The sequence below is a fragment of the Bidens hawaiensis genome, unplaced genomic scaffold (genome assembly GCF_021521415.1).
Source record: "Bidens hawaiensis isolate Kalapana, Puna unplaced genomic scaffold, B.hawaiensis_p1.1 tig00010929_1, whole genome shotgun sequence".
Lineage (NCBI taxonomy): Eukaryota > Viridiplantae > Streptophyta > Magnoliopsida > Asterales > Asteraceae > Bidens > Bidens hawaiensis.
This window is the reverse complement of record NW_027491846.1, coordinates 679095-699976: the sequence shown is the minus strand read 5'-3', so window position 1 is coordinate 699976 and position 20882 is coordinate 679095. Positions and strand designations below refer to the sequence as shown.

General features: G+C 42.6%; 3 protein-coding genes across 4 annotated transcripts; 1 reads left to right on the top strand and 2 right to left on the bottom strand.

Moving 5' to 3' along the window:
• The first annotated feature begins 1401 nt into the window (after nt 1-1401).
• Nucleotides 1402-3604, top strand: LOC143536826 (kelch repeat-containing protein At3g27220-like). The gene is made up of 7 exons (XM_077030736.1): nt 1402-1605; nt 1772-1951; nt 2017-2246; nt 2317-2487; nt 2572-2677; nt 2777-2983; nt 3082-3604. Exons 1-7 carry the CDS (start codon nt 1402-1404, stop codon nt 3253-3255), a joined length of 1272 nt encoding a protein of 423 aa, XP_076886851.1. The 3' UTR covers nt 3256-3604.
• A 9713-nt stretch (nt 3605-13317) lies between these two features.
• On the bottom strand, nt 13318-15587 carry LOC143536868 (F-box/kelch-repeat protein At1g51550-like). The gene is made up of 2 exons (XM_077030768.1): nt 15127-15587; nt 13318-14783 (listed from the first exon to the last, which is right to left on the bottom strand). Exons 1-2 carry the CDS (start codon nt 15551-15553, stop codon nt 13891-13893), a joined length of 1320 nt encoding a protein of 439 aa, XP_076886883.1. The 5' UTR covers nt 15554-15587; the 3' UTR covers nt 13318-13890.
• Nucleotides 15588-17195: 1608 nt separating this feature from the next.
• LOC143536847 (glutamyl-tRNA reductase-binding protein, chloroplastic-like) lies at nt 17196-18774 on the bottom strand. 2 transcript variants are annotated; one of them, XM_077030752.1, is made up of 5 exons: nt 18285-18774; nt 18011-18115; nt 17730-17879; nt 17403-17654; nt 17320-17371 (listed from the first exon to the last, which is right to left on the bottom strand). In XM_077030752.1, exons 1-4 carry the CDS (start codon nt 18684-18686, stop codon nt 17415-17417), a joined length of 897 nt encoding a protein of 298 aa, XP_076886867.1. In that variant the 5' UTR covers nt 18687-18774; the 3' UTR covers nt 17320-17371; nt 17403-17414. The 2 variants fall into 2 exon arrangements, with proteins under 2 accessions (XP_076886866.1, XP_076886867.1); XM_077030751.1 differs by having other exon boundaries at nt 17196-17654.
• Between the last annotated feature and the right edge of the window lie 2108 nt (nt 18775-20882).

Here is a 20882-nt window from a genome sequence, read left to right as displayed (position 1 = left end):
CAACGACGAGTATTTAAAGATGGCCGATAAAACAACTCGTGACACCTTGGAGTATTTTTGTTACGGTACGTTTTGTTTTTTTTTTAAATAATTATATAACTTGTTTACTTTAATCAATTATTTTATAAAAGTTGTGTAAAATATAGGATTACTGAAACTATACGGCCCACATTATCTGAGAGAGCCCAACTAGAACGATCTACGTCTTTATGAGGCACATACAAGGGTGCATGGTTTTCCCAGCATGATAGGGAGTGTAGATTGCATGCATTGGGAATTGGCTAATTGTCCAACTGCATTATGAGGTCAATACACATGAGATGACCAAAGGGGACCAACAGTAAGCCTTCAAGTGATTGCTTCATACAACCGTTGGATTTGGTCGGCATTCTTTGGTGTTCCCGATTCGAATAATGACATAACCGTCTTAGAGCAGTCTACTATGATGGAAAGTTACGTATCTGGGACCGTTCCCCTCGCTTCGTTTTGGGCTAACGATAACTTCTACCATCATGGGTACTATCCAGGTGATGGAATATATCCAGAGTATGCGATAATCGTTAAAACATTCAGACATCGAACTGATGAAAAAAGACAGTATTTTAAGAAAGTGCAAGAGTTTGCGATAAAGGATATCGAGAGGTGTTTTGGTGTTCTTCAACAACGATGACATTTTGTTAAAAATCCTTGTCGTCTATGATCTTTAAAAAGAATGAAATGTGCTATGTATGCGCGTATCATAATGCATAACATGATCATCGAGGATGAGGGAAGAGCAATATGTGCAACTTTCATACCGGACCCGGATCCACCACGGACTCCAGCAAGTATGGAGCAAAGATTCGAAAACTCGAATTCCGTGCGGACAAAAGAGATACATAACGCACTAAAGGTGGATTTGGTCAAACATCTTTGGATGAATCGGTCTTTGCCTGGTGAAAACGATGATCAAAATGAGGGCAAAAATGAAGACGATGATGAAGACGACAACGAGGACGAAGAGGGCGAAGACGACGAGGACGACAATGATGATGAGTAGTTTTTTTTTATTTTAATGTAATATTTATTTAATAAAATATTATTGTTATTTGATTATTCTTAATAAAAAATTTCAAAAAACAAAAAGTGTAAAAGTGACCGAGCGTCACGTGACGTGCCGCGCATAATGAAGATGATGACTACACCATCTTTTAATTGTCTCATCCCACGCTATTAAAAGCAAAAGAAAGAGAAGGTTGGATCTCCTCCTCCTCCTCCTCCTCCTCCTCCTCCATTTACATTCCCAAATCTTCCGGTTCCAAATAAATAAAAAAATTGCAAGTGCAGTGACGGCAACTTCTCTTGTCTTATTCTTTGGTGTGCTAATATAATAATAATAAAAGAAAGAAAGAAATCGGCGAGATGGGTGGCAGGGGTAAGAACAGGAAATCGTCATCGGTTAAGTTGGTTATAGTTGTTGTATTGATATGCTGCGTTGGAGCAGCCCTAATTGCAGATCTGCTCTGGGCGACTTCAACTTCAACTTATTCTTCAATCTTTTACAGTAATTACAAATCATTATCTCACTCCAATACCAATTCAAATTACTCTGCTACTGCTGCCAAGGTACCTTTCTTTTTTTATTTGATCTATTAACAACAACATCACATGGATCTACTACTACTTTTTACATACATACATATTATTATTATTATTATTATTATTATTATTATTTGTTTATTTAGTAAGTAATCATTTACTTAATCAAATGATGAATGCTTCTAACTAACAGGACCAAAAAGATACTGCTGCTGTTCATGGGAGATTTCTGTCTAAAACTTTTGCTGATTTGGCCGGTCCACAACTCAAATGGGACAAGATGGCCCAATCACCCGTGCCCCGTCTTGATGGAGCAGCTATTCAGATCAATGACCAACTCTTTGTTTTTGCAGGATATGGAACCATTGATCTTGTAAGACATGATATTCATATTTACTCAACTTTAGCCAGTTCTTCTCATCTTTCTTTCTTTGCCAGGTGCATTCCCATGTTGACATATACAATTTTACTAGCAACACCTGGGGTGGAAGATTTGACATGCCTAAACAAATGGCACATTCACATCTAGGAATGGTCACAGATGGAAGATACATTTATATAGTCACCGGACAATATGGTCCGCAGTGTCGAGGACCTACCGCACATACTTTTGTGCTTGACACCAAGACCAAGAAATGGCAGGACATGCCCCCTTTACCAGTTCCCAGGTATGTTTGTCTCATTGTTAGAAGAAGAAGAAGAAGAAATACGGAATTACGAGCGATATTATAATATCAGGTATGCGCCCGCAACTCAACTTTGGAGAGGCAGGCTACATGTAATGGGTGGGAGCAAAGAAGATCGCTATACACCAGGAGTAGATCATTGGAGCATCGCTGTCAAGGATGGCAGAGTTTTAGAAAAGGAATGGCGAACTGAAATGCCCATTCCTCGTGGTGGCCCCCACAGGTCATATTTTTTACTTTTCTGACAGGGAGGGCTTGTATTGTGGTGGGTAACTGATTATCTTTTCTTCTCTAAATACTGTTTCAGGGCTTGTATTGTGGTGGATGATAGGTTATATATGATTGGTGGTCAAGAAGGTGATTTTATGGCCAAACCAAATTCGCCTATATTCAAATGTTCCCGAAGGAATGAGGTACTGTGGTTAAGATGGAGTAATTACTGAATTTTGTGTGGTGTTCCATGAGGTAGGTAATGTTGGTTAAGATATTAATTCTGATTAAAACGGTGACAGGTTGTATATAGTGATGTTTACATGTTAGATGATGAGATGAAGTGGAAGGCTTTACCTCCTATGCCTAAGCCGGACTCTCACATAGAATTTGCTTGGGCAGTTGTCAACAATTCTATTGTTATCGCGGGTGGCACTACCGAAAAACACCCTGAAACCAAGAAAATGATCCTCGTTGGAGAAATCTTCCAGTTTCACTTAGATACATTGGTAATTAGTTTATATGCTCCTTTAAATTTATCGTTTTTAATGGTTTTTTTGTTAAAGTAGTGGTTAATACTAACTAGGAATACTACTTTGTTGTGCAGAAATGGGCGGTTGTTGGGAAGCTTCCTTATCGTGTAAAAACCACACTGGTAGGGTTCTGGGATGGATGGTTGTACTTCACCTCAGGACAACGAGATAGAGGACCGGATGATCCTACACCCAAAAAGGTCACTGGAGAGATGTGGAGAACAAAACTAAGTTTGCCTCTTTCTTGATATATGCATGATTTGAACTTGATTATTTAAGATCGGCGCATATACACTTGTATACAAGTTAGCCACTCTCATGACACTGCTTTGTTGTTTATCCATCATTGTTCACGTAAACACGAAGTGATGGGAAAAAAAAAAGCAATGCAGGGCAATGTTGTATTCATTTTTGAGTAGGAGATCCAAAGAGTTATCAACATTATTGTCTTTATTACTGGGCCTACAGATCTATAGGTCATAAACGTATAAAACATACCAATTCATATGCCTAATTTGTTGTAAATAAAATCTACATTATATGCTTGTTGAAGATGTTTGATTTTGAAAGGTTTGTGTCTGCATAGATGATGTTCATATGTCCACGGTCCAATTTTCAACTTCCATCGTGATCTCACAAAAATCGACAACTCTGTGCAAAAATGTACTTTTGGTTACAACAATAGTACCGAGTAGGCGAGCTAAAGATCTTAATGATTAGCATGCGTTCAATTTAAACATGATACTCCCATAAACATTTTGAAGTCGATAGACATCATTTTACATGTATTTTGGTCCCAAAACAATATTTAAATGTGAATTTAGACCTGAAAACTCTCCTTAATGCTCAATCAAGTGTTTGTTTGGCTTCAATTATCTCTTGATTGCTTACAAGAAAGTTCCTAGGTTCATCATATTATACAAACCTTTTGCATGCTCTAAGCTTACTAGACTCAGTCCATTAATCCTCAGTTTTGACAAACCATATAGCCCGTTTAATAAAATCACCTCATATGACCATTTTAACAATTTCAGGTCGTATGGTCACCAAATCATATGGCCATGTGGGTCGATAATCAGAACCTAAAATTCTTTGTTTTATAATCACAACTTAGTTCTTTGCAAAAACAATTATGATCAAGATTTTCTTTTAGCAACGTTTCTGAAACACACTATGAGAAAGATAAAACACTTTGTTTAGTAACTTGAGTGACTGAACGAAGATTTAGGAACAACAGGTAAAAGACATGTTATGTGGCAACGTGTAGTCGGCATGTTAGGTGGTGGTTTGGCGACAAACTTGTTTGCTGTCCTAAAGAGGTTTCTCAGTAGAACGATGAACAAGGGCAGAAATTGAAACAAAGAGAATAGAAAGCGTACCGACTCTATAGTTTATGTCATACTAAAAGCCTCAGCTTTGATATCATATAAACAAGATTCAAATTGTATACCAATGGAGGAGAATCCTAATGAAGAGGTAGGTCCCAGCAGAGCCCAGTTGGACCCGCAGGACTCACCTTGAAGAGAGACGTCTGCGCAGAAACCAACTGGATCCGCAGGACCCACCATGCTCAGAGACGTGACGTCCTTACGCGCAGTACGCAAGCTGTTCCCGCAGGAAATGCCTCCCAATGGTGAAGTACTCCGCCTGTTCCCGCAGCTGCGGATACAAGCCATCAGGGAAGGCCACCCGCGCAGCAAGGCTGCACGCACAAGGCACTTAGCTCTCAATAATTCAGTAGTCACCTGAAGGAATGAGCAAAGCCGGGGACAATCCCGCACAAAGGCGGGAGGGGGAATACTCCCGCCCAAATGAGCCAGTCCGTACGATACTGGAAGATCTTTTGTACTGTACCTGACGAGGTATGGGCAAAAGATCTGACCAGAGATACGACAGCCCATTGACAACAGTATGGCGAGCAGCATGCTCTTGTACTGTATGTCACTATTAGCCGCTACCTACTCACCAACTCCTGTCATACCACGTGCATAGCCTGCAGTTGGTGGAAAAGGAATAGTACACAGCAGGCCTGGTCATTGTCAGCCGCTGCCTACCCACCAACTGCCAGCATGGCACGTGCGTAGGCCACAGTTGGTAGAACAGGAATACTATTCAGCCGGCTATACCCTCTTGGAAACCTACCTTCGGCTATAAATACCCCAAATGGTATGATCATCTCATCTTATCTTGTATCTTACATTATATACCTGATATCTGCTCTAGCAATCTCTTAATATACATTTATATTCAAGAGCAATCTAGTCTGATTCTCACGCCGGAGGGTGGTCACAAGGAGGAACCCCCCCCCCCTTCTCAGTGACGAGCTTACGGTATCTGTTTTGCAGGTTATCAGAAGAACCATCTTTGCCGGATCTAACCCCTCGTGGGAAACATCTATTTAACCCCCAGATTATCCGTAATATGCCCGGGGTCGATTAGTGTTTCTTCATTGGCGCCATCCGTGCATAAAAGCAAGAACTTCATTTCTTTTCAGTTTTTTCAAACTTCTGGAAAGATGGATAAAGAAACGCCGGTAACCACAACCCCAGCTACTGGGGGGAATACCGGCGACTACACAAATTTTACGAACACTACCCCAGTTACCCAAGCTGGGGCAAGTGCAGTAAATAATCGCTCACTGGGATTCACCGATACCCAGTTAGAGAGACAACGAACGAGGCTCCCCCGCCAAACACTCGATGAAGTTAAAGCGTGGGCGGAAGCACGTCAAAAAGAATTCCAAGCCGAGTTGGATGAACGCTTACGTTCAATCCAACAGCCTGAGGAATTCGGAGAGTACTTGGACGATGATTCGGAGGAATCCGACACCGACGTAAACCCTCGCCATAAGGCGAAAGGGAAGCGTAAGGAAACGGACTACCAACCGAGAAGGCGTTTTGGAGAAACCTTCAAACCAAAAAATGCAGGGGGAAACCCACGTGACTTCTCCAAAACATTTACACCAACTGCTGCAAAGGCGGGAACGTCCAAATTTGCAAGGGACATTGCGGAAGCAATCGTCCCGAAAAGTGCCAAACAGATGTCCAACATCGGCACTTACGATGGTATATCTGATCCAGACGATCATTTGAATAGGTTCATAGCGGGGGCAACCGTCAGTAGTTGGACGGAACCTACGTGGTGTTACATGTTCCAAATGACGCTTGTTGGGGCAGCTAGAGCGTGGTTCGATCGTCTACCGGTCCACCACATCTACGATTGGGAAGACTTCCAGCAAAAATTTAGCCAACACTTTAGCCAACAAAGAAAGTATACCGAAGAGCAATGGACAATCCTCAAATGCATTCGAGAGGAAGATGAATCTTTGCCAGACTTCATCACTCGCTTCAACTCAAAGAAGCTAAGTCTGGGTAATATTAGCGAAGATCTTGTTCACGCTGCTTTCATCCAGGGCGCAAACGACCCAGAGCTCATCCGCACCTTAACGGGTAAAGATGGCATGCCATCCACATGGGATGCCATCATGACAGCAGCTAAACGCTTTGCGGAAACGGAGAAGCAACTGGGTAGAGATCTCCCCCAGAGCACAAACCTCTACACCCAGAAAACAAGAGAAGACAACGTCCTTACCGCCCGACTAAACAAGAAGCGGAAGCTAGGCATTTGGCAGTCAAGGGTAAACTTTGACACCTCATCCGGCTTGCAACATCGGTTAGGCGGAAGGGATAACGTACAGTCGAACCAGAACTCCATATGGACGCCACTCACCAAAAGCGTCACCGAGATATTCGCCACTGAGGAGCTCCCATGGCCAAAGGCTCCAATAATCCGACAGTGTCACAATGCTGATCGGAGCAAATACTGTGACTTTCACAGGACAAAAGGCCACAACACTGAAGAATGCACAGACGTAAAGGACATGGTTGAAGCATTTGTCAGAGATGGGACGCTCGCGCACCTCGTGGCGCAATGAACGCTGAGCAGGCTGATGCGTGTAGAACCCCAGCTGGGGAAAACACGAGTAAAATTGCAGCTTCAATGTTGGAGACTACATACTGCGTAAACAACGAGATCCCGAACCAGGTGCATATCGGCTCGATGGCACTCCCATCCCAACAACATGGAAGGGAGCTCAATTACACAGTTTGCATGTAGACCAATTCCAAATTTGTAAAGAAAAGGCCCAGAGCCACTTCTAATGGAAATGATTCTCCTTAGAACATCGACGCTGATGATTTTACATTTATACTTATGAACTTTCCACACGGATATGCCGGTCTTCGCCGCATACATAAGTGTGAGTCGTTGCGTGGGGAAGGCGGCAAAACCCGCATAAACCCAAAAAACGGCAAACCTTCACGCAGGTCAGTTAAAGGTAAAGTTCAGTCATCCCACTAAATGAAAGTGCCGGTATATCCGCACGAATCATGAGAGGAAATTGAACACTAACCTATTAACAACCGCGCGTCGAACGGTTAATTTATTCAACACTGATGCCGGTTTTCACCGCATAATTACGGGGATAGTCGTTGCGTGGGGAAGGCGGCAAAACCCGCATAAACCCAAAAAACGGTAAACCTCCACGCAGGTTAGATATAGGTAAAGTTTAGCCATCCTACTAAGTGCAAGTGACGGTCTTACCCGCACAATCACGAACGAGGAAGCAAAACTTCAACCTATTATCTACCACGTTCAAAGGTTAACTTATTCTAAACACTTAGAAAATTTCAAAGGAAAAGATGAGGAAAACTTCCACGCAGGTCAGATATAGGTAAAGTTTAGCCATCCTACTAAGTGCAAGTGACGGTCTTATCCGCACAATCATGAAAGAGGACGCAAAACTTTAACTTATTATCTACCACGTTGAAAAGTTAAATTATCTAAGTACTAAAGAAGTTGCTAAGTTAAATCAGAATATGCGTGAAATAAACAAGGCAAAGGATTGGCAAATAATCTTTATTCCATCGAAATTCAATTATTACAAAGATTGCTGGGTACATACCCGCATACAAAAACAAAAATCTATAATGGTGGAAAGGGATCTTCAGGATCATGCTTCAAGACCACTTCCACTTGGACCCGCACCATCAGTAGAGCGTGGCGGTTCAAGGAAAGCTTTAAGGATAGCTAGCCCATCATCAGCAGCGGCAACTTCGTTTACCTTCTCCACCACCGGATGCGGGAAGGCGGCATACTGATTCACTGCTTGGTCGTATACAGCTTCAGTATCCACATCAAATAAAGGGAAGTTGGAAGGCGGGATGCCTTTCTCAACGAACCCTAGACCAAGCAGGAAGCCGGCCTTTTCCCCATCCTCATGAGAAGCGTTGAGGGCTGCGCTCATAGCATCGTCATAAGACGTCTCCGTGAAGACCCGATGCACAACCTACAAAAAAGAAAAAATACAAGTATCAAAACCTTTTCTATTTACAAAGAAAAGCGTAAAGACATGAAAAGCTTACCTGAGACAACGCTTCTCGAAGAAGCCATTCCTTGGCAACCAGAGCTTCTTGGAGGGCGGCTTGAGCTTGGTTACAGGCGCGTTCGGCTTCACTTTTTATTGAGGTTGGCAAGCAACACTTCCTTTGCAGCAGCCTCTTCAACGCCCTTTAGCTTCCGCTCAGTGTGGTCAAGCACGCCCCTCTGGTCCAGGATCTCTTGGAGCTTCTTCGCGTCCTCCATCGCCAAGGCATCATGAGCCTGTTGGAGCGCCTCTAATTTAGCTTTGAGTTCCTCATTCTCGAGGCGTAGAGGCTCAGCAACAGCTTCAGCCTTGGTGGCCCTTTCAGTTGCGTTCCTAGCAGTTTCCTTAGCCAGCCGAAGCTGTTCGTTAACAGCTTGGGCAGCCTTGGAACGGGCCTCGAGACGGGCCTGAACTTCAACTTCAAGGGCCTTGAACGCCTTCTCCTTCTCCGCAGCAGCCGCGGAGAGCCTCCTATTCTCCTCCCGGACAGCCCGCGCCTGAGCTACTTCTTGAATGCGAGCTGCTTTTAACTTGTCGTTTTCACGACAAAGCAGCTCGACTCGCGGCTGCATCCGGGCCAGGAGAACCCGAAGCTCATTGGTTAGCCTACCCTCCTGGTAGCTAGCCATGGCTTCCCCCAACGCACCACTGGGAGCTGCGTGACGAGCCCACTCCACGCACTCCACAGGTGTGCGAAGGGTTGTTCCTCGGCGGATGTTCCATCGTGGAACATACACTTCATTGGAATCCGACACTGCAAAAAACAAAAAGCAGTTAGGAAAATTTGATATATAAAAAAAAAATAATAATAATAATAGGCCAAAAGAACCCTACGCACCTGTAGTGTCAATAACAGGCCGATAGCCGCCAAACCCATCACCTGAACCCAAGGGAAATCCGTCCAACAGGTTAGGTAGATGGGAAGGAGGCAGAAGTTGGCGAGAAGCCCCATGCATACCTGAAGGATCGGCCGTCGTTGCCGATGACGGAGGAGGCATGGTGGAGGCCGCCGCGGAGTCCGCAGCAAAAGTAACCGCCGGCTCAGTGAAAGATGCGGTAAATATGGCACTGACAGCCGGCGGTGATGTCATCACAGCTGGAACAGTTGGCTCAACGGAGTGAGCAACTGAACCAGCGGAAGCAGGCGCAGGCGCAGCCGCCTGGGTCGTCACCTCAGGTAGGCTGACCAAGCATACCGTCATGGGCGGAGAGATACTCCTCCCCGCTCCACCCTGGAATGCGGTAGCATCCACGCCTGCACAAGGAAGATAAGTATTAATGATGGAAAGCTATGAAGTTAAAAATAAAGGAAGTTTGTACTTACGGGTTTTCTTGAGCCTAAAAGTGCGGACAGGCGGGGACGAACCCGATGGAGCCGGCCTCTTTGCGCCGCTCACCGTCGTCATCCTGGGCTCTCCGGAGGTGACAGTCGCAGCCTCCGGAGCAGTGGTCTTATCACCACCGGGGTTCCCCGCCACCTCCTCGCTCTCGGTCTCTGAGTCAGACCGAGGCACCGGATCGGCAGTGGAGGCCACCTTCGCCTTCCCCTTCCCGCCGGCGGCCTTCTTCTTCCGCACCAACGGAGGACCATCTGCGGATTCCTCATCAGAACATAAGATTATAGGAATTCCTGCAGAGGTTTCAGCATTGAGGGGTCGAGGGTTGAATAACGCCTTACCTGGCCGCCTGGCGCTCAGGATCTCGTGGCCTGGCGGGTAGACCTCCACGAAGCGATCCGCCATCTGTTCAAGGATGGGCAACTCGTTCTCATCTAGAGCACGAGTACCCATCCGGGCGGGACCATCAGCCTCCCGCGGATACAGGAGCGACTGCAGGTCGTTCCCCTCTGAAATAAAAGACAAAACAGTTAGAAGACAAACCTATATAAACAAGGTAAACAGAGCATACCGTAAGGAACAGAGTTCAAACCGTATTCGAGGACGATCGGGATCTTTTGCGCATCCGCATCCTTCCACACCCGGCTCATCCCGAGCATCACCATCCCGGACTCCGCAAAGCGGTAAACCGGAGATTGGACTCGGGATATCTTCGAGAACCATTCCGCCTCCTGGTAGTTGGAGGCGTGAAGGCTGGGGAGTGCTTGCCCATTCTTGAACTTCATGGCAAGGGGGATGGCGCGAGCGGAGATAAAAAAGAACTCCCGCTTCCACGAACGAAGACTGCGCTCGGTTGCGCAAATCTTCAAACCCTTGATCCGGGTTATCAGGGTATACCACCCCTGGATGCACCTCCAAGAGTAGAATGTCATCAGGCGGTCGACGAAGGGCTCAATGCCCAGAATCCGGCACACCCACTCGAAGTGGCGAATCTTCGCGATCGCCATCGGGTGCACCTCGGTCAGGTGTACACCGTGCCTCTCTAGGACACGGTACACAAACTTTGTCAACGGGAACCTAAGATTCCCATAGACAAAGAATGCAGCATATACCCCGATCTTGCCTCTGGGGGCATCATACACCGTCTGATGAGGTTCAGGAAACTCAGGCTCGAGAGACTCGAGAATGAACTTCCTGACGATGTACTGATATAGATCGACAGGCAGAGCACACTGGCACTCGCCAGCAGTACTCTTGTCATCGGCGTACACCCCAGCCTCCTGGGCTGTAGCCTCAAGATCGTGAGAAGACATCTTGCAGGTATGAAAAAGAGAACGATTTCAAGAGAATGCTCGACTGAAAAGGTGAGTATTCGCCGGAAATCGCTTTGAAGATGAAGAGAAAAGTGAAAGTGTGGATTACAAAGGACCCTCTCCCCCTTTATATACTAATCGCAATTAATGCGATGAATTTAATGCGGAAGAGAGAGAAATCGCAGGTGCAATGAAACTATGACACGTGGCAAAAAGCAAGCTGGCAATAGCTGTTGAAAGGACGCGTGCCAGTAATTTCGCGGCCACGCGCCCGAAAATTCGCGCCCATGCGCCTGAAAAAGCGCCTGGAATGACCTTATACTGTCACGTCGCCATAACTTCCTGCACGTCCTGACACAGTCAGAAGAAACCGTCGGACGACGTTTCAGTAGTTTGGACTGTTCTCATCTTTTCACCAACTCTTCGGATTTCAAAATTTCAAAAAAAAAAAAAAAAAAAAAATTCAAAAGCGGGAAAATACCCCTTACCTTGGCAACCAAGTAACTGTAAGACAGGTGCGGGTACAGTGTTAAGGCAAAACCCTTCACATACTTAGCACCTGCAAGGAATTGAAGCCAAGAATTCCTCGGCAACCAAGTAACTATAAGACGGGTGCGGGTACAGTGTTAAGGAAAAACCCTTCACGTACTTAGCACCCGCAGGGAATTGACGCCAAGAATACCTTGGAAGTAAAGTAACCGTAAGACGAGTGCGGGTAGTGTTAAGGCAAAACCCTTCACATACCTAGCGCTCCGCAGGGAATTGAAACCAAGAAGGATCATCTGGGCAATGCTTGCGGAAACGGGAATAGCATCCCCGCATAGCGGGAACGTCGAGAACTACATTGTTTGAAGCTTCAAGATGGAATTGGTGGTTTTAACATAATTGATCACTATGTTCAGAACTACCAAAACCTCATGGAGAATCCACACAAGTGGGACTCAACGCTCCTGACTTGCAAGGAGGTTACAGACCTACCCGCATCATACCCAAAGATCAAGCAGGAAAGTCGGGAATTTCTGCAAGTGACATAAGGACTTCCGCGGGAAGAATCCCCATGGAAAACCTTAAAACTAAACCCTTTTCAAAACCCTTTGCTTAAGTCCAAAAGTTCACCTCACTTTATTAAACATTCATGAGAAGAACATTGGACTGGGCGGACTTGAAGAGGTAGGTCCCAGCAGAGCCCAGTTGGACCCGCAGGACTCACCTTGAAGAGAGACGTCTGCGCAGAAACCAACTGGATCCGCAGGACCCACCATGCTCAGAGACGTGACGTCCTTACGCGCAGTACGCAAGCTGTTCCCGCAGGAAATGCCTCCCAATGGTGAAGTACTCCGCCTGTTCCCGCAGCTGCGGATACAAGCCATCAGGGAAGGCCACCCGCGCAGCAAGGCTGCACGCACAAGGCACTTAGCTCTCAATAATTCAGTAGTCACCTGAAGGAATGAGCAAAGCCGGGGACAATCCCGCACAAAGGCGGGAGGGGGAATACTCCCGCCCAAATGAGCCAGTCCGTACGATACTGGAAGATCTTTTGTACTGTACCTGACGAGGTATGGGCAAAAGATCTGACCAGAGATACGACAGCCCATTGACAACAGTATGGCGAGCGGCATGCTCTTGTACTGTATGTCACTATTAGCCGCTACCTACTCACCAACTCCTGTCATACCACGTGCATAGCCTGCAGTTGGTGGAAAAGGAATAGTACACAGCAGGCCTGGTCATTGTCAGCCGCTGCCTACCCACCAACTGCCAGCATGGCACGTGCGTAGGCCACAGTTGGTAGAACAGGAATACTATTCAGCCGGCTATACCCTCTTGGAAACCTACATTCGGCTATAAATACCCCAAATGGTATGATCATCTCATCTTATCTTGTATCTTACATTATATACCTGATATCTGCTCTAGCAATCTCTTAATATACATTTATATTCAAGAGCAATCTAGTCTGATTCTCACGCCGGAGGGTGGTCACAAGGAGGAACCCCCCCCCCTTCTCAGTGACGAGCTTACGGTATCTGTTTTGCAGGTTATCAGAAGAACTATCTTTGCCGGATCTAACCCCTCGTGGGAAACATCTATTTAACCCCCAGATTATCCGTAATCTGCCCGGGGTCGATTAGTGTTTCTTCACCTAAATATATACATTTTAAAAAACCAAGGAAATGGAAGCAAAGGTATAAAACTTAGTAATGCACAATATTTACATAATAAACATTATTTACATTTTATTTATACCAACAAACGCAAGCAAACTTACAATATATTACACGCATGCAGTAACAAAATACATACAGTTGGATATGGATCCTTTGCTGCATTATGATATAACTAGACAAAAGGAATAGAGCCATAACCTCAATAGCAGGACCACAGTGTGCCAACTATGTTGTTGGTGGGTCTATAGGGTCCCTTGGATTGAAGGTTAAGGATGGATGGAAGGGTGTAGAAATAGGACCACCTAGTTACCACATGCTCAAAACAGGTGCCCTAACACCCCGCACATCCATGATATAATCTACCATAATTTTGACTTTTGTCAACATAACAGTAAAACAAACATACAAAACATAACAACAGTCAACAAACTTGGTTTCTAGAAAAAGAAAAAGAAAAAACAAAGCCTAATCTCATTACATACATTAAGGACTAACATAACATTTTTATATGTGCTGACACCAACACAGCCAATGATATGTATACAATTTCATGAGTGAGTTACATGGGTAAACCTCACTTAACATGAAAACATCACCCTAATGTATTTTGCATGGTTATGCATTCACATAATCAGGCAGGCTACACTAGAAGGTCTACAAGGAAAAGTTCTCCATCAAACCTCAACCCAGCAGGTTCAGCTGGCTGCAGGATCCCATCCACCATTCCACCAAACACATATAAATAACATCCAGATTCATCTGCAGAAGCTCGATGGAACGACCTGCTTTGGGGCTGATAACCCTCACATTTAAGCCTTCTCCACACCCTCCTCTGACTGATGTCTAACAACCAAAAGTCATCCTTCCTGTGCCTGTATGAGTCTTCTCCCCCATAAATAAGCACCCTCCCTCCTGGAATTAAGGTGGCCGAGTGCCCAACTCTAGCAAGGGAAAGGCCACCGGGTATATTCCTTAGCTCAAACAATACTTGCACCCACTCTTCTTCCGATGAATCAAAGTACCAGATATCATTAAGCACCTCATAACCCATTCCTCTTCCTCCAAACAGAACCGTCCTGCTACCTCCAATACATGTCAACGTGTGTCCTGACCTAGGTGACGGAACTGGATGAGTTAGGGTTTCATGCCATGCGCCAAAGCAAAGATTCTCAGACAGGCATAACACCCATGTGTCCCCTAGTCTCGTCCCGGATAACCCAATACCTCCATGAATAAGCATCCTTCGGTTATCAATTGAACAACATGCATGAGCTCCCCGAGCTGGAGGTGCAACAGGGCCCACGTCTAGTAGCCTCCATGAGAATGTGTTGCTGCTGGTGTCTTGTTGTGCTATCCATGTATCGTTCTGCCGGAGCCCGCTGTCATTGATACCACCAAACAGAACAAGGCAGTTGCCTATTACAACACAGGAATGGCCAAACCGGCCACTTGGCACCCCTGACGTAACTCTTTGCCAGTTTACCATTCTCCTCTTATCTGTATATGCTATCCAAGTGTCGTCAAGATGGCGTCCTGAAAGAAAGGATACAATGTGGCAGTAGATATAAAGTAACAGAAACAATAATAATTGAGTGAAGATGATAATAACAAGTCTTGTATATGATTTAAAAAAACAAGCTAACAATGAGGGGTGTAGAAGATAAAATGGGATTCATGTGCAACATTCTACAGACATTGATTGTAGCATACTTTGACTATTATTATTATTATTATCTGTCTAAACTAAGCTAAGCTAGGATAAATCAAAGAACAATAGGTATATATGAAATGTGATTGTAATTAACAAACAAAGTGTGTGTCGGTGATTAGCTAAAGATGATAATATTTGGAAGAATGAATTAACTAGTTAACTGACCTCCCTCACATCCGCCACCGAAGAGGACGAGAGAACCGTCGGATAAAACGTTGAGAGAATGAGAAGCCCTAGGGGTAGGCCCAACGGAAGAAGAATCATCTGCTGTTAAGAGGTTGAAGCAGGAGACTCGATCGAGGTTGCGGAGGCGTCGATAGAGTAGGTACCAGTCTACTTGTACTTGTAGAGAGGAAGAAGCAGCAGCAGCGTTAGCGATGTTGGTGGTGGATTGGCCCCAATCTCTGGCGCAGATTGATTTCCAGAGAGTCTGTGAGCGAGTGAGGGTTATGGTCTTCTTACAAGTCATGGCGAAGGATAGGATGGATTCCAGGGGTAACCGCAGCAGAATCGAAAACAGGTGGTCATGTGACAGCTCAGCTATGTTGATGTTGTTATTGTTGCTGCTGCTGCTGCTGGTACCATCCTCCATAACTCAAATTCAATTCATTCAATTATTAGGGCTTCCTTCCCTAACAGGAAGGAACAAGAAGAAGAAGAGGAGTGTGGTGACCAAATTGCTATTAAGACAAATTTCAATTAATCATTCATTCATTCATCTTTAAACTTCTTTCTTCAAACCTAATTATATTCTATTCCACCCGGTGAACATAACATCTTTTCTTTCAATATCAAACGACTAGTAACTTTTTTACTCCCTTGCCTTTCTTTTAACTGCCGCCGTTAACTAGAATTAAAATAAAACTTAGCGCTAGTATTAACTTATTATGTGGCTGCTAATCATTAAATAATAAATCAAGTGAATACATATTTTTATTACTATCATTTTCAAAACTATAATCTTGATACATATAAAACTTTATTTAATATGAAATGCCTAATTATACGAAACTAGAGTGTGCTATCACATAAGTCGGTTAAAAGAATTAGTTGGATGTCGTATGATTAAGATATAATCTCACTAACCGAGTAAATGTATTACGGCTGTAATAAAACTTGTTTGTTATATGAATTCATCTATGAATATATTATGCATGAAAGATTTATGAAACGAAAACACAACTCATCAGTCGGAAACAAATTTTGAAACAAGTTTTAAACACTAACCCAAAACTAGAACTCACCATCGTGAGCTGACTTGATTTAGCATGTATTTCAGACAAGCTAAGATTTATGGGTTGGAGCTCATATTTTGTGAGGCAAGGAAACACAGGATGCCTAATTGGTAATTATTTGCTAATTAATTATGTCTAGGTTCATACCGTAACTGGTTCTCTCCTTAGCAATTGCCAATTATGATATCCATATCATGTCTCCCTTGGTGTGTATACACACATCGACGCATTGAATCATTTTCAACTCAACTTATAAACATATAATAAGAACAGGGTCATGTAATTTCGATTAAAATGAAACCTTCTCGAACCATTATGGAATCAAATTAGAAAAGCATTCCTATTTTTATCGAAACTATTTTAGATTTTAGAGCGTATAGTAATCTTACAAAATTTTCGCTTTCATTTTAACTCCACAAGTACAATCTGGATCATGATCCATTTTACTGGATGCTTTCTCTCTTGCTATTGATCAATGATCAGCACTCACCAACACTTGCAAATTAGCTGTTGGTACAAGGCAACATATTTTCATGATGAACACCGGTTGCTTCTTTAACAAACATCTAAGGCTTGGGAATGTAGCAGGGAATGTTGGTTATAGAACAACACGAGGAAGAAATATGGTAACAGATGCCGAGAATAAAATCAGAGGAGGCATTTGATCAGTTTTGGTGTGTGATAGTTGTTTGAGATGGAAACCAAATTCGTGGTCTCTGTCAACATGCACATGTACTTGGTGACTGTGTAGATATGGGAGCAGCACCAAGTGTACAGATATAATGGGTAAGATCAAGAATGGGGCTGCAGAGCGTGTCTCAAAACAACTGCAAGTGCAAATGCTGCAGCTTCATAATATATGTAGATTTCAACTTATAGTTACACACACACTATCACTCGACACGGGTGCAGTACAATATATATAAAATAACACACACACACATAATGTTACTAGCACACATCTTTAGTAGATGAAACATTTTTAGTTTCACTCCTAATCAGCAATACTGCATGCTTACTTTCTCAGCCTTGGAAAGTTATACAGACTGAAACAAGCTGATTCATATATTAGTATTAATTAATAACTATCCCAAAGCTAAAATGATATAGTCATGTTACAAAATGGTACTCTGAAAATAAGGATAATCAAATTTTGTTTCTCTACCAAACTCTTGCTACTCACCACCCATACAATTAGGTTTTTACCTTTGGACATTGTCACTTCACTTTGGCAGCAATCTTCTTCAAGTGCTTGATTTTCTGAGATTCTAAGGGATGGTAATTTTTTTCAACTTCCCATGCTAGTTGGGACATACCATTAAATGATGATTTTGCGCCCTTCTCATTTGTGACTTCCCTAGGGAAAGGGATCCTGACTTCAAACACCTCATTTTCGGGTGAATAGATATGGATGTCAAACCCTAAGCGATCAACCCACACCATCTTTGCTTGCGACACCTGAACCAAAACTCATATATAATGATAATAATATCTAGAGTGAGTAAGTAAGTAAGAAAGAAAAGTTTGTTAAACCTGCACATCTGAGTCGACATAGACATTGCAAAAACGGAGAACATCTTCCATGTTATGCGTGTTGATCTCATGAACTAGATGGTCAGCAAAATCCCTGAGGGGGTCAGCAGCTGCCAGTCTATAGTCTGAAGAGGTAACCCAGACACCATCCTGCATTGTGGTTTGTATGAAATGACAAATCTTAATAATAATAATAATAGTAATAATAATAATAATAATAATAATAATAATAATAATAATAATAATAATAGTATTGTGATGAAAAAGTAGGACCGACCTACCTCCATGAAGTTGTCCATTTGCAGTACCCGGTCAACATGAAGAAGGTGAATAAAGTCAGCGTCTGCTTTTTCTCCAAACCTCTTTTCCCATAGTGAGTGAATCTTCTGTGAAAATATAATTATATGTTTAGTTTCTGGATACTATATCTATCTCCTATGATAGACAATAGAGTGGGATTTTGTTGTGTTAGTTATTGTACGCATACTTTATTAGATATTAGTATTAGGGAATGAGTTAGGGTTTGTTTGGTTGTCAATTAAATTCAATTGGTACCTTTTGATTATTATGGTTGGGTCTGTGAAGAGTGCCTTGGATGGTGCATTGTCGGCCTTGGCATTGGTGTAAGTGAACATTAAGGCAGGAGGATTGATGATGATTGTCCGGAGTCAAGTGCTGGTGGAGGCAGACAATTGGTGTGCCGTCATCGGGGTCCACGGCAAAGCGGACACCAACGGCGAGGGGGGTGGTGGTGGAGAGAGTGGCAACAGAGGATAGCTCCATGATTGTTCTAGATACCTCAGCCGCTGAGGGTTTCATTGATTCTGATTGTAAAGTAGTAGGTGGAGCCACAGCTGAAGAGGAGCATCTGATAATAATAGATGATTTGTGAGATTGAGATTTTAACAAGATTGGAAGCTTGGGGGATGGTAGGAGGATTGATGACTGAATCATCATGTTGAGTTGAATTCAATTGCTTTGGTTGTTCTGAAATCAATAAATCAGTATCATTTTTAGTACTTCTGGATGACGATGCTGATAACGTATCTGGCTTCGACTCTAGCCCCTGGCTGCGACCCCACACACAATACATTATCAAATGTATGTGCTTATTTACCCCTTTTAAAAAATTAACTTAAAAAACATTGTTTAGATTAACTTTTGTGTGGTTAGAAAAATCGAAAAGTAAAGTAAAATGACAAAAAACAATATTTTTATATATTTACTAGTTTTAGAGATGAAGTAAAATGACAAAAAACAATATTTTTATATATTTATTAGTTTTAAAGATGATAAAGTGATGAGTATATTTATAATTTGCTATTTCAAAAATAAAAGAACTTAGATTTCTTGCTTCTGAAAAACATAATTTTAACCCATAACAAAAGGTGAAAAATAAAAATGCTACTTATTTGTTTTTTGAAAAACTTGGGTAATTTCGAGTATATATCGGGTATTGAAAAAAGCCGGTTCCGGGTATGGAACCGGTTGCGGTTTTTGGTTATTATCAGGTACAAACCGGTTCCGGGTACAAATTCAGGTAGTAAAAACCTAGGTACAAAAATACCGGTTTCGGGATTTTTTTCGGGTCCAGTTCTGAGTATTTTGTGCACTTGTACTTTTAGGGAACGAACGTTACGTAGCTTAACTAGGATTGTTCACGAGTCGAGTAAGAGCTTGTTCATTGCTTGGCTCAAATTCACAAACCAACGAGTCATTTCTAATTCGAGCGAAAATCGAATCAAGCCAAAACTAAACAAAGCATTACTTGATTTAACATCGAGCGATTTCAGAGCGTTACTTGTTTTATTTTAAAAAGTTTAATTTTAACAAACAAATAGTAAATAAAATTTTTTTTAATAAGTAGAAAATGAAATTAGTTATTGGTATTGGTGGCGTGCGTCATCGCTGACGAGAAGAGAAACTTGTTTCTTTTTGTTTCGTTGTTTGTATCTTTGTTTCTTGCAAGAGAAGATAAAAGATAATTAGTTAGGGTTGTATTTAATTAATTTAATTTAGGGTGGGTTGGGTTGTTGTTGCAGCAACCCAATACACAAATTGTTTGATTTCGAGGCGGAGGAGCTTCATCTGCTTCTAATTCTAATTCTTTCTTGCTGTCTGTCTGTGGGTTTAGGTATTATTATTATTATGATGATGCTCTGATTCCTTTGTGTAAGGCCCCGTTACCGGTAACCCTACTTTCGTGTTGGATTTACTCATAAACACAGTTCTAAATATCAGAGTTAATTAAAAACTTTACGCGGAATATAAAACTTTCATAAAACATTACATATCAATTCATAATCATGTCTTTAAACATTCCTCTTGTCTTTCAAAATCAAAACGTAACTTATAAAACATATCGGATCTTCAGATGCCAGGCTTTAGTCTTCTGCCATGTGTCCTCCACTCAAGCCAGCTGTCTCATCCTACTCACCTGCGTGCATACTAAAAGTCAGCTACGCTGAGTGAGTTCTAGTTAATCATACACTACCATACAATACCTTGTTACATACATATGTACTTAACCTCATAACTTTCTTTCATACACACATAAGTACTCATACCTTCATTCTTACTTACATACTTTCTTTCTTACTTACATACTTTCTTTCTTACTTACATACTTTCTTTACATTCATAATCATACGTTTTAAAGAGCCTTTCGCCCTATAACCTCACAGATATTATAAGGGTCTGGTCCCTAACATCACAGATATTATAAGGGTCTGGTCCCTAACATCACAGATATTATAAGGGTCTGGTCCCTATCATCACAGATATTATGAGGGTCTGGTCCCTAACATCACAGATATTATTAGGGTCTGGTCCCTAACATCACAGATATTATTAGGGTCTGGTCCCATGTTTCGAATATTAGTAGGGTTCGATTCCCTCTTCGTTACCATACAACCATACATCATACCTCGAGTATTATTAGGGCTCGGTACCCCTTTCGTAACCATACAACCATACAACCGTCATTTCCTTCTTTTATTAACTTTCTTACGTTCATACACATAAACATACATATCATACTTGCCATATTTATAACGTTACAACCTGACAGTACGTGCAATATCCGAAGATCGTTCACGAACCATCAAGCAATCATTCATACATATCACATATATCACCTATGGCATACACTTA